Raw genomic sequence first — 13,675 nt, forward strand, 5'->3', positions numbered from 1 at the left:
CCAGGAGCCAAGCAAGATGACATGTTGTTTTTAGTTTCATTATGAGCGAACAGGATGTTTCTAAATGTTGAAGCTGCGGTGTTTGGAACACTTCATGTTTCTGGTCGCCTGTTATCTAGAGGCTCAAGCTTTGCTGGCTCTTGTCTTGAGCTAATGTTAACTTTAATTTGGCTTTTTGCATATAAATGGATGACTTTTCATTTGAAAGGACTTCTTCCTGCAGGGTCATTGGACTCATGTTGTAAGTATCGTTCTGTAGCTACTCTGACAGTCCTGCTGGTAATCCTGGTGGGCTGTGGTGTAAATGTACATTGTGTTTGCATCGTCACTTAATCTGACAACAGATACTTGTGTGTGTAAAGCCGATCAAGCGCAGTGATTCTTCTGAATTACTACAACACATATTCCACCCACATTACTAGTCATTAGCTTTCTAAACTCAGTTCTGTGCTTTCCTTCTGCGGTAAATCCCTCAATCCCTGTCTAAAGAAGATTAAACTGGTCAAACAAAGCAAAAGGTGAAATGTCGAGAATACTAAGCGGGGCAAGATGGCAGCGCTGGTTCACCTTCGTCCCCAAAGTTAATTATTTGGCTTGTCAGGACTGAACAATGTGAGATGATTCATCCTCGGTTTCTTTGGTAAAAGAGTGTGCTGTGTGCATTATTTCCATGAATGGATTATATCTGAGATAAATGTTGCGTGGCATTAAAGTCAGCTGTAATATGTATAACTGGTTTAGCTAAAGCAATCGATGATAATGTGTATGGATCTTATTCAACGTCTGAGCAACGTCTGAGCACAGTAAAGTGGGGGAAAGTAATCGCTACATTAATTTGTCTTGTGGCGCTAAAATTGAAAAGAAACTAGTTGAGCTAGTTTAACACATTTTGAATTTATGTAATATTATTTTGCTAAATGATATGGTTAGCATCGCCTACACCACCTAAATCTTAAGTTAAAGGCTGCATTGTTTCTCAGGAAAACAATAATACACATACAGCACAGCACATTACCTGGTGTAGCGGTTGAGAATCAATACTTTTTCCGATGAGTAATATCTAAAGTAACCTAAAACGGAAAAAAAACTAACCAGATGTGTTTTCAGGGTTAGTAATGTCTAACCTGAAGTGATGGTGCGGTTTCACACCAAAAAGTCTTCTTTCATAACTAGTACTCGAACCAGTCTTCCTACTTTATCAAAATACCACTATATATAAGTTTTGGTCCTGATAAAACATACACAAGAAATAATAAGCTGGCCACGGAGTAGTGTGACGAGTGTTTCCTTTCCTCCACAGTAATCGGATGTTAATATTCCTACTACTCCTCTTTAGTGAATTCACCATGACATTCCTCTTTGAGTGAAATTCAAGTGCGGGCTCTGTCCCTGATGTCTTGTGATCATCACACTACTTTCACAGAAGGTTGTTGATCTTTTCTTAATTTCATGCTTTCGACTTTTGAGATTTCTAGTATCTTGTTTACTAAAATGTCTTCAGTGAAGTTGCATTCTTAGATGTACTTGCTGGTTGACCACAGGACTTGTTTCACATCCACATTTACTGTTCCGTCCTCAGTTTCAACCTTACTCCTACTCGCTCTGGTCTCCAGGGCTGTTCCAAAGGATTGACTGAATGGTTGAATAATTCATGTCTTTTTGCTCCGGGTTGAGTCAGAGTCCAACCATCGCTCTGTCTGTCTTTTTCCACCCAGTGGCATGTCGGATGTCTTCCTCAAAAACAGACTCTCTCAGTCCACCAGGGGAGAGTAAAACCAGAGCAGGCTATTGGGATTATAATCTGACCAACACCAGCATGCACTCTTTCTCTCTGTAGTGAAAACAAAGAAACCCAGAGTGACGCATTTTCATTTCCTGCACAGTGGCTATGCTCGAATAAAGGTCACAGGTTGGGAAAGTGTGGCTCTGATACTGACAAGAAACCACGCATGCTTTTTGATGGTAGCCTCTTGACATTGTGTGTGTTTTAATGGGAGAAAAAGTGTGTGTGTGTGTGTGTGTGTGTGTGGAACTCTGACTGTAGTTTGTGAGGAAATGCGGAACGTTAGGGGCTCCTCATGATGCTCATCACCCAAATGTAAAATTAGATCAGTAGGGATCTAAAACCGGGAAAAAAAACATTGCATAACCAACGGTCCGCATACTCTCTCTCACGAGGACAGGATCACATCGCTTTCACTGCCTCTGCCAAGTTGTATTCTACCCAATTATCCAAAGAGGGCTTGTGAGGAAAGTCTGTACCAGTGTGGGAGACTCAGACTCCCATGACTAGGCCTCCCATGATTGCTATGTTGCATGAAGGCAGTATAAAAGACGCAGGTCACAGCCACGATGTCCGAGCAATTACGGAAACTTTGGAAAAAAGAAAATACAACATAGAGACTACAGAGAGCAAAGGTCACCAAGGTGATTCTAGAAGTTACTCAACAACAGCAAATATATTTTGATCATGCTCATCAGTTACTAAGTATAGTTTTACTGTGTGTGTGTGTGTGCGTGTGTGTGTGTGTGTGTGTGTGTGTGTGTGTGTGTGTTGATCTGTGCAGTTTGAGGTAACTATTTACCTTTCGTTAAATTATATTTAATGAATGCTTCTAATGATAAATCTGTTTGTCTCAACCGCCTAGATAGGCCTGTGTGTGTGTCCACATGACAAAGTTCCTCACAGCAGAGGAAAGGTCAAAGCCTTCTTTTTGTTTCCAGAAATGTGTTCCCGGGGCTTTGCACACTGTTGATTTCCCCTCCGAGCTGCATTAATCAGTATTGGCAGTCTCTCCATTATCAAATCACGCTGGCTGGTTTGTGAAGAGTGCATTGTAATATTGGATTAGTGCCTCGGAGGAAAAAACAACCCTGTTGCTGGGAAATTAGAACCGCTCAGTTTTCTCATTTGAGAAATACAGCCACAACAGGTACACTGATAACACCAGGACAAATCAAGTCATTTTAGATGCTCATTGTGGGAGATTAACTTTAATAGACTGAGTGCAGAGCACCACCGTAGCTCTTGGGCTTATTTATTAAACTAATAGCAGTTTTGGCAACCTTGAAGCTTTGATTTCCTGCCAGTCACTCCCCCTGTTTGCTTTTGCTCTCATCTGTTGCTGCAGTTATTTCTTTCACTTTTTATGTTCTTGTCAGCTTTTAGGTTTTACCCCTGTCCTCTCCTGTCTCTCATGATCCATGCATTTCTTTCTCTTCCTCTTCCCGTCTGTCCTGTGTGATGTTGTCCAGCGCCCTGGTGTGCAGTGACACCCACCCACCCACCCACCCTCCCTGACCCTGGTGAGTGTGGTCACCTCTGAATCGTCATCACCTGCAACTAAGAAATGAAAGGAAAAATGTGTTCATCTTTCAGCCCATGTAATATTGCATATTTGCTAGTTTACAACTTTTTAAATGGCATTGATGGTGGTAACCAGTAACACAAACATTGCTTTCACAGTGTTTGACGCAAGAAGGAAGTTAGTTTACCACGAAACTATACAACAGAGCTGAGTTTTGCCAGAATAGCCTCGGCCCCGGTCCTCACAGTGACGGTTATCAGCAGAAGCGGAAGTGTGTCTCTTGTGTTTTTGTCACGGAGAGTGAGTAAATCAGGTTCACAGATATGCATAGCTGGATATGCAGACGTCCTCGTTGTTTTAGGGCATGTAAAAAGACACAAATGGTAAATCCACTGTAAATGATGCAATTTTTCCTATTTTTAAAGGACCGTGACACTGTATGGAGTTTACACTACCGGTTCTTGCAGGATGCAAACTAATGCTGGTGCAAGTACACCTAAATAAGATAACTACATTATAATATGTGTGGATGACTAGTAAAGGCTGCCTGTAAAGTTGATGCCAGTGTTAGTTAATGTCTTCAAAGTAAGAGGAATTAAATGTGCTCTGTGGAGTTTTCTTGAAACCATCAAAAGTTATGTTTACGTCCAGTGTTTCTCACACGTGTCGTGTGTATCCTGGACGTACATGTAGAATATGTTTCTTTCCTCGTATCACATTTGTAAAGCCAATGTTTTAAATATTTTAAACCCTTAATTGTTTACATCTTTGTTGGCTTGCTGGCGGGTCTTCTTCTTCACAGCCTTTGCTCGGTATCGGTAGACTAGCGTGAAACTACAGGCACAAGTGTGTACCATGTTGCCCGCGTCCTTGTGCCTGATCGTACTTCTGTGCAGACATGATACAAACAATGTGGGGACCCACTTGTAAAAACATTGATCCATAGCTGCTAGTGGTCAAAAACGTCACAGGGCACATTTTAAGTAAAGATTGTTTTAAAGTGTGTAGGGCAAAAAGTCATTCCTATTCATATTTTGTCTTTCATTAAAGGGACTAACTGTAGAAGTTTAAACATCTATGATTTGTTTGAGAGGAGATGGTCGGCCATTGGAACATTGTAAGAGGGAGGAGATATGCTTTGGATTGGAATAATCCCTCTAGCTGCGGGGCCTAAAATTGAGTATCAAGGTTGGTTGCGGGCCAGCAATTTTTCTAATACACAATGAAAATAAATTGATTCACAATGGGAATTTGTTTTTGTACTTTTAATTCAAATAAGGTGACGGAGTGCATAAAAAAAATCAACAAAATAGTGCCAGACGAGGATCCCACGGGCTGCACCCCGAATATCCTCAAATCCTAGAATCCTGAAGAGAAGTAAAAGTTATGTAGAAATTAGGATAATTCTGATCCCATAAATGTGTATTTAACACTAAAATAGCTTAAATATGTTTTTCATTCTATCCCTGGTAGGAGCAGTTTGTTCAAAAGTGTATTTGGGGATTTAGCCAAGAAGGTTAGTTGACAGACATGAACTATGCGAGGTCATTTTAGGGTTAGTTGTGTTCTCTCTGAGAATATAAAGCAAATTGTGTTGTTACATTTCAATTGTAATTGGAAAAGGAATACAAAATCTATATAAAATAAATAAATAATCGAGACTTAATAAAGGAATCTTTTGATAACAGACTGTCAAACTATGCCTACAGCGACCTTTTTCCATCCTGTCAATGCCATGGTAGGTCAGACTGTGTAATGTCATGTGTGTGGTGTCTCGTCTTTGGCTTTGTGAACCAGACACTCAGTCAGGGATCAGTGTTGCCTCAATGACTCCAGCCAGTGGTGTCAGATTAGCAGAGGAGTAACGCTAGCTCCTGGGTGTTGTAAGGGAAGGCTGGACGCTGGCTTAGAGAATCGCACGTCTGCCGGGAAGATATTAACACTACGCTGGAACCGGTAATGCAGTTAAAAGTGGTCAGCTGACTTCACTTTTAAGAAAGTCCACATCGCCTCGCCAGCTCTGATGGTAAAAGATTCTTTGATTGCTCAGGCTCTCACCAAAGCACTGGGACGGGGCTGATTCATCTTGATGTAGTCTTTGGTTCCCCAGATTCAGGGATTCTCCGGTGATTTTGTTCAGAGATAAAATGCAATATCTAAAATATGACTTGTTGCTTTGGGGACTGAATTATGTTTGTGTCATTTTAATGAAAAAGTGCTTTTGTATTAGGATGTTTAGAGAAGAGAAATACACTTTTAACACTGCAGCTGACCTGATAAATCAACATTGGAGTCCCACATAACAACATTAGCAGCTGTTCCATCAATAAATCAATCAAAATATTACATGACATGAAATCATTGAGCGTAACGTCATACTATTGTGAAAGGCTTTTGTGCGTTGCGTTTTTTCATTTGAATCTTCATGTGAGTGCAACTAATAATCTGGGTTTGATTCATGCTCCTGCTCTTTTGTCTCATCAGGTCAGCCTTCAGGGTCTGGAGAATTTCCTCTGTCTCTTCCACTATGTGCAGCATCACCCCAACAACAGTAAAGATGCACTGAAATTCTGGTAGGTCTCATTATGATTTTAACATCTTTAACTGTACAGTAATGGAGTTTTTTCTACAGCCAACACTTTGCTCTTTACCAAAGAAAAGTATCTGCAGAAGTGACATTTCATCCTTTTTACGTCCCACCACTCTCGGAGAGGGTGCAGACATTATGTAATCATGGTGCATTAGCTTTTCGGAGTACCTTGCTGCATAGATTTACATATTGATGGAGAAAAGTGTAGACATTAGGCACCTCAAGTGTCTCTTTGTTTGTAATCTGTTCAGTGTAAATAATTGACGCACACGCACACTACCTAGAATTAAGTGAGTAGATTAGCATTTGTGAGCTACTGTATGTGTTCCCTCAGCTGAAAAGTGATTATTTTGAATGAGGTTTTGGTTAAAATGTATGAAATAATGTCCCGGTTTAAAGATGGGCTTAAGGCAGTAAAATGTTTCACTCTGTGAAACCATTAAATGTCCTGTGTTTGAATTGTTTTAAGCTTTTATCTGTAATAAGTGAGCACTTAGCTAACAGATGTTGTATAAATGGAAAGGTGTGTTTGGTAATGCTTTACAGAAGCATTGGTATTGTTGGAGGAACATGACAACAGGTTAGCCTGAACAGGACATGTAAGAATCTCTGAAACCTGTGTTAATCAAAGAGCTTCTTTCTGCATCAAGCAGAGCCTACAATAACAAAAACAACAACTTTGATTTAAGTCCTCCAATATCATTAAATGTATTCAATTGTCATTAACACATGTCCATCACAACGCATCGCAATCCTGATTTTCAACTGATTGGACAAGACACTGAAGGAGTAAGCGATGCACAAGCTGCACATCTTGTGCGTGCGCTCTGTTCATTTCTCGTTGTTTGCAGTAGAACCAGATGTATGGATGCAGTTAATCGTGTGGATGAACCGTGTTTGCCTCCTCGACATCATTACAGCTCCTGACACTCACCTTCACACTGTGATGATGATGATGATGATGATGATGGACTCTTATATGAGTTTGAGCCATGCAAACCCAGACTCTTTGAATATTATCCATTGCTTTAAGTTTCCTTTTAATCTCTTTAAAAAAATGTGCTGCTGTATAAATTAAACCGGTATTTCCCTACTTTTAACCACATTGAAAGAGTAAACGCTGAATAAGGCCTCTCCCATGTGAATGACTGGATTAAGGAACATCACAATAATCTTTTGCAGCAGGATATCATGGAAACCATTATCTCTGTTTACTCTAATCACTGTCTTGTGGTAATGATAAAATGAATAAGAGGATGGTTGGGACGAAGGTTAGGGGGGAAAAATACTGCGTTTTAAAAATTTCTGGCGGTATGTTTTTTAAATTGCTTTATCCTCTATTGAATTTTTTTCATTTTTTGGCGATGCACCAGGAATGTCAACATGTCAGCCGTTTTGAAGGCACTGTATCTAATTTAATTAGATTTTTAGTCAACATGTTTCTCCTAGCTGTGTGCGTGTGTGTGTGTGTGTGTGTGTGGCTATTACACAATAAGAAGTCAACGTTAACATAATATTAACCTTTTTAAATGTGTTTAATAATAAGAATTAGCCTGTTTTGAGAGTGACCTGTGACCTAAATAAACTCCATTCAGTAGACGGACATGCTTCGCGCAGACTAAAACTGAATTATCATAGTGAGCTTGAATTTTAATTGAAGTTACTCAAGGGATTTGCCTTGCCGTTTGGTGCATAATAATAAACATAGAAAATAAAAGATAAAGACGAGTACTGCAAAATATCTGTTTAAAATGAAAGAACAGTGAACTGTTTTGTGCAGAACTGTCCAAAATATTTTTCAAGGAATGTGCAAAAGTTTACAGTATGAAATATAACAATAATAATAATCATAACATCATTTGTAAAGCACTTAAAAAAACATGAAAAGGTGCTTCACAAAATACATAACAACCCAGAAATAATAGAAGTATAGAATAGCCTACACTGAGGTGTTCATCTGTAATATACTAGTATAATAACGAGTACTTAATCCGTTATCAAGCCTAGCTTGTGTCCCTTTGCCGCTTTTGCTAGTTGTTCCCAGTTGGCCTGTTCGTAAAAAGAAAATCCCAGTTGTTGTAGTGCAGAAGACAAAGGCTGTCCCTGTGAACAGCGGTTGATTACGGAGGTCTTCTACAGGGCACCAGGGACTCGGCAGTATTACCAGAGCCTGTCCCCTTGCCATGTGACATCACATGCTTTCATGTGATACGCTGATCTGCTGCGAATCTGGAAAGCTTCCATTTGAAATTCGAATTTAATGGAATTTGTGCTGCAAAACAGAAAATTTAGTCAAATTTAGTATGCAGTTACAACCAGCAGAGCTGCAGTCATGCTTGGAGCAAACACAAGATGAATGGAAGGAAAGCGTTTGACCCTGTAACATTTGGTAAGATGAGAACGACTATACGTCTTACAGAGGCTAGTGTCAGAAATCTGTTGGGTTTTTTTGTTATTCAAATTGAAATACTTGTAGATGTTGTTAACCCAGCACTCCTCTACATATGATACTACTATTATTATTATTATTATTATTATTATTATTATTATTATTATGGTAAAAGTAGGCTTGGATCAGAGCAGCAAGTAACTGGCAGAAACGTAAACATGTTAAAGTGAGCACTAAGTTATTTGGTTAATAGAATTTGTTATGGCCTGAAGTCTTAAATCCATGTTGCTGTGTAATTTGGAGCTGTCCTGTGAAGGGGTGTGTGACCTAAACGGTGAATGGAGATGTGAGGTGCGTGTCTTGTGTTGAGACCTTCAGCTTATTGTCCGTTACATTTAGAGGAGCTTGTGGTTGTGGCAGACGTAAGCATGCTAGCTTGAAGGCGCTTTAGGAATGATTAATAGTTGGGTTTTGCTTATTGAAATGGACGTTGTTGGAACAACCCGACTACATGTCGCCATGCTCAGGTTTTTTTAAGGCGTTTGCTTTGGATTTTTCTTCATCTCACTGAACTTGTATGTAGTTGGTATCCAGGCTTTTCCACTACAATGAACCCAACATAAAGACTAATGTGATTTAACTGCAGCTTTGTCACAGATAAACTCCCATGTTGTTTATTGATGTTTAACAGATTATCTGTTAAGTATATTTATATAATGGTACAAATACAGACTATCCAAATAAAGTGTAACCCTGTTTTCTTTTTCTTGTTTGCTTTTAATTATTTGGCAATTACACTGTCATCTCAAAATACTTAAAACCAAGTGAGCATTAAAACTGAAAAGACGAAACAAGCAATGTGTTGTCTGTATCGGATACTTCCAAATTCTTAATATGCATTCAAGTTTCTCATTAGAATTGTGATTATGACGGTGAGGTGAACTCTTAACTTGCTGTTTTTTCTTAAAATGACTTCCATAACCTCAGCTGTTTACCTTCCATAAATCATAAAGTTTACATTCACCACAAAAAAAGCTCTGAGTTAAATGAAAAGCAGTTTGTCCATTAAAGTTTGTGAAGATGATTTCACAACTTTTCATTTTTATTAACGGTATTAAATAAAAACATTGTGCAGCAACTCACAAATACCAACCTGTTGTTTTCTCTTATGAAGGACAACCTCATACTCCCACATGGCAGCTTTGAGAGTGTTTACAGATTTGTCTCATGATGTTTTATCTCTTCCGTTGTAGCTCAGACATGAGTGGGGCCAGCAACACACTGGCGAGAGAGTTCCTGACTGATGTACATCAACTATGCAGTGCGGTCGCCCAGAGAGCGGAGGCACGAGAGGAAGATGAGGAGGAGAGTCACATGGTGGCACTGGGAGAATACCTGGTCAGGGGACGGGGCTTCCTGTTGCTCAGCACCCTGGACTCCATCATTGACCAGGTGAGGATGTTCAAAGCCACATATTGAGCATAGCCTCCGTTTAGACACAAAGTCAAGCTCAGCTCACATCCCAGCTACATCAGCTGATGGCAGCTGATCTAAAGCCAGCCCAGATGGATCAGCTGATGTGACAAATCTCATACAAGGCTTATTTAACCTGCTTTAGCCTGCCTACCCCTTGCTGCTTCCTCTGCAAGCCGCCTCCACTCCAGCCCCTCTGACTAATCAAAGTCACTTCTGTTGTCATTAATGCCTGTTCTGTTCTGAACCCTGTGTGGGTCTTAGCTGCTGCTCTCCCTGCTTTAGGCTTTCCACGTACACAGTGGAAGGGCTGGGAAGTCCCTGAACGGAGCCATACCGCCAAATATCTTACTGCAAATCTTGACTACAGTGGTCCTGAGTAAAATAATCACAAAGAAAAAAACCTCCACACTGATCTGTCAAGATCAGCATTCTTCCCTTGAGGCCACGTCACACGGTAAACTAGTTTCAGCAATGGTGGTTGCATCTATTGTCACAAATGTATGTAAATGCTACCACTGTAGTAATTCAGTAATATTCACACTAAGCTTTAGGCCACTGCTTTTTAGTTTCACATTCTGCCTCATATTTTCTTTTTTTATGCATTTAACCTTTTTCATGCAGCGGTTTTAATATCAGCACGACCACTTTAATTTCTGCACGTAAACCTAAGTAATCTCTGCTGCGACTAATCTCTTTGAATCTACAGGAAATTACAGACAGAGTATGCAATAGAGATGCAGTATAATGCAAACGCATGATAAAAAAAAAAGATAGACGGTAAGATTAAAGGGGTATTTAAAGGTATAGTGTGCAGACACAAAGACCTGCAGCACTTTTTACATCCATGACACAGGCCGAGAGCAGAGGAGAGGGAGACAGTCACCCGGTCGCTACATTTTTATAAAGTCCTGACCTCACCTGCACACTGTTATTGGCTTGGGGCTACACACGCACTGCCCAAAGGCTGACTTTGAGAAATGTCCACAACACAGCAAAATAGGGGAAAAATAAATAAAAATGCAGGCAGAGGGCAGATACAAGGGAATCCTGCATCGTATACCTTTTGTATGACCCTTTTAAAAGCCATCCGTGAAAAAAGAGAACATACTGTATATTTTGAGTTTAAAATTTCCACTCCACGTCTTTTCAATTCCCTGCTGGCATTTTCTTTCTTCACAATTGGAAATTGTTATATTTCCACAACTGTACCTGAACTCAGACATGAGAAACTAAACGCTTGTTTTGATTTCCAGACACTTTACCCAATTATTATAACACCACATAGCCAATAGTGTCTCTATATTTTGTTTAGTGGGCAATTAGGCTGCCTCTCTACATCTGTGGCTGGTGTTACTACAGTAGGGTGGTCATCTATCATATCTAAGGAGGAAATGAGCTCTGCAGTGCCCGCGTGTTGTTTGATTCCAGAAAGTTGGTCTCTTCGTTCTGCTGCTGGCGCACGCAGGATGTTGATGCTGATAGGCAAATCCATTTAGAACAGTTGTCAGTAATATCCCTATACCTTTCACAATAGATGATGGTGTTTCTTTTAGGATATACTTTTATATTTATATATTATATTTGACCCTAATGCATAAATATATCCGTAATACTACATATGGTTTGGCACCATATTGCTGGAAATACTTTACCATGACGTGCAAAGGTAGCCTCTCAATACCTATCTAGGACAGTGATTTGTCAGCACTGTATTTCGGTGCTCATGTTAAAGAAGCAGGTACTGTTTGCTCTTTTAATTGGCACCAGGCTCTGACTGAGCCCAGTGTTCCCTCTGCCAACACATTGAGTCTGCAGACTTCACCAGCAGAGCCCAGGCTACACTGCAGTCGGTGTGTTTATTTACTGATCCGATCTGTGAGTATTTTTTTGGTCAAGTAACAATTTACGAGATGCTCCTATAGTGAATTATGGGGCTTTCACATGATAGGTCGAGCAATGCACATAAAAATGGTCAGAAACCAGGACAAAGTTGAAAACAATATGACCTCTGAGCATGGGGTTTGGCTTTTTTCTTCAATAGTTCCCTGCGTCAGACACTGTGCCACTGCTGAGTCGGACGTCAACCTACATAAAATATAATGGTTTAATGAGGTTTTAAGTGCGTTGATGCTGATCATGTGAAATTTGGCAAAATAAACAGGCTTAATACTCACAAATGTCAATGCTACAGTGTGTCACGGTCATTGAGGTGGACTGATAAAGTAAGAATGGTATTTGGAATCACTCTGCCATGGTTGCATTTTGAAATAGTACTAGTAATGTAAATGGTGATCTTTTCTGAAAAGAGTCTCTCGGATATATATATATATATATATATAGAGATATATATATATATAGAGATATATATATATATATATATATATATATATAGATAGATATCGCTAAAGGATACCGATATCAGAACAGTATCAGCTTAACAAATCCAGTATTGGTCGGGCTATAGTTTCAGTAGCCAAAAACTATAATTTAATAGAAGTAAATTATCATGTAGTATTTATGAAATAACCTGAGTAACAAAGTATTGAACAAAAAGGTTAATTAGTGAGTAAGTTAATGAGTAACTTATAAGTAAATGTCATCCCTGGCAGCCGTTGGTTATGCATAAACGACACACAAGTTATAAACCAATACCTTCAAGAAACTTCCCAACATGTAATGATCTAATGCAGTGTTTATTAAACACTGAAAAGAAAATACTGTACGTTTTGACAGTCTTGGCTGATCATTTTTAATTCACACATGAAGGAGGTGTTCTCTCTCTGCTGTGAGGTATGCTCTGGATGGACATGAGATCCCCAAGATCTCGGAAGCTAGGCCGCCATGTAGATGCTACATTACTCCATGACACATTACACTGAAGACTAACAAACAAGCTAACTAAATGCACACAAATAAATACACATAAAATAACTCCTGGGTTGAAAATATTTTTGGAAAAACGGATGCAAAGTAAATCTTAAATGAGCTAAATTCTCTTTGTTGAAAATAGTGAACGGCAAAGACATTTATACTGAATATGGGCAAGAGTTGATCTTGATGGGAGTGTCTGGGTGTGACTTCAGAGTGTGACCAAAGGGAGAGGGGCAGGGAAACTTTCTAGGTAACCTCAGTGTGTTTTGTTGCTCTCTCAGGAATTGACCTGCCGGGAGGAGCTTCTCACTTTGCTGCTGTCTCTGCTACCACTGGTCTGGAAGATCCCTGTGCAGGAGGAAAAAGCCCCAGGTCAGTGCCCACAAATTACAAGTTCATGTTAATGTTGATGTTAACAGCACACACCTCACACTGCCCAGCTGTAATCGTATCGGACTGCCTCTTATTTCTGGTTTGTAACTAATGATTTCAATGTACATACTTTATTTCATGAGTGTGAAATGTGCTGTGCATTAGTTCTCTTTGATTTGCAAACTGTACAGTAATTTATAGATGCAATCTGAAATGTAGACTCTTATTTCATTGGCCAGAAATGTTCATTTATATATTTGCTTTATCTTCCATCTTTTACATAATTCTTTACCAATTATTAAGGTTAAGCCATGTTTCAGCATTAGCTTTGGTGGGTTCACGTAAAGGCAGTGGAATGTGTGCACATTGATTTTGACAGTAAATGATGTCTGTGATGGTCTTATCTTATATTTATTGTAGTAGTTTACTTAACATTACAAACGGTGTACTGTGCTCATTTTGAAATGGATGAATCTGTTGTTAATCGTTGTAGTCAATATCTCCTTTATGTTGAATCTAAGTGTTACAAACAGCCACACAATAGGAGAAGACTAGTAGTTTCAGAGGCCTGTGTGACCTCAGGATGATGCCGGTATTTAGTACAGGACTGCTGATCCTAACTAACATGGACACGAGACATTTTTTACTTTAATTAATTTTTACTCACTG

The 13,675-nt window shown here is 39.5% G+C and overlaps 1 protein-coding gene across 8 annotated transcripts in view; it reads left to right on the plus strand.

Moving 5' to 3' along the window:
• lyst (lysosomal trafficking regulator) overlaps nucleotides 1–13,675 on the plus strand; it is a 55,848-nt gene that overhangs the window by 4,631 nt on the left and 37,542 nt on the right. For 5 of the 8 annotated variants that reach the window (XM_029449307.1, XM_029449312.1, XM_029449309.1 and 2 more), the window contains exons 3-5: nucleotides 5,793–5,881; nucleotides 9,541–9,739; nucleotides 12,916–13,006. In XM_029449307.1, the coding sequence (XP_029305167.1) occupies nucleotides 5,793–5,881; nucleotides 9,541–9,739; nucleotides 12,916–13,006 (379 nt within the window). Of the gene's footprint in view, nucleotides 1–110; nucleotides 242–3,255; nucleotides 3,307–5,274; nucleotides 5,335–5,792; nucleotides 5,882–9,540; nucleotides 9,740–12,915; nucleotides 13,007–13,675 lie in introns of those variants that run through there. The other 3 variants (XM_029449314.1, XM_029449313.1, XM_029449311.1) reach the window with 3 other exon arrangements.

The sequence above is a fragment of the Cottoperca gobio genome, chromosome 15, assembly GCF_900634415.1.
Source record: "Cottoperca gobio chromosome 15, fCotGob3.1, whole genome shotgun sequence".
NCBI lineage: Eukaryota > Metazoa > Chordata > Actinopteri > Perciformes > Bovichtidae > Cottoperca > Cottoperca gobio.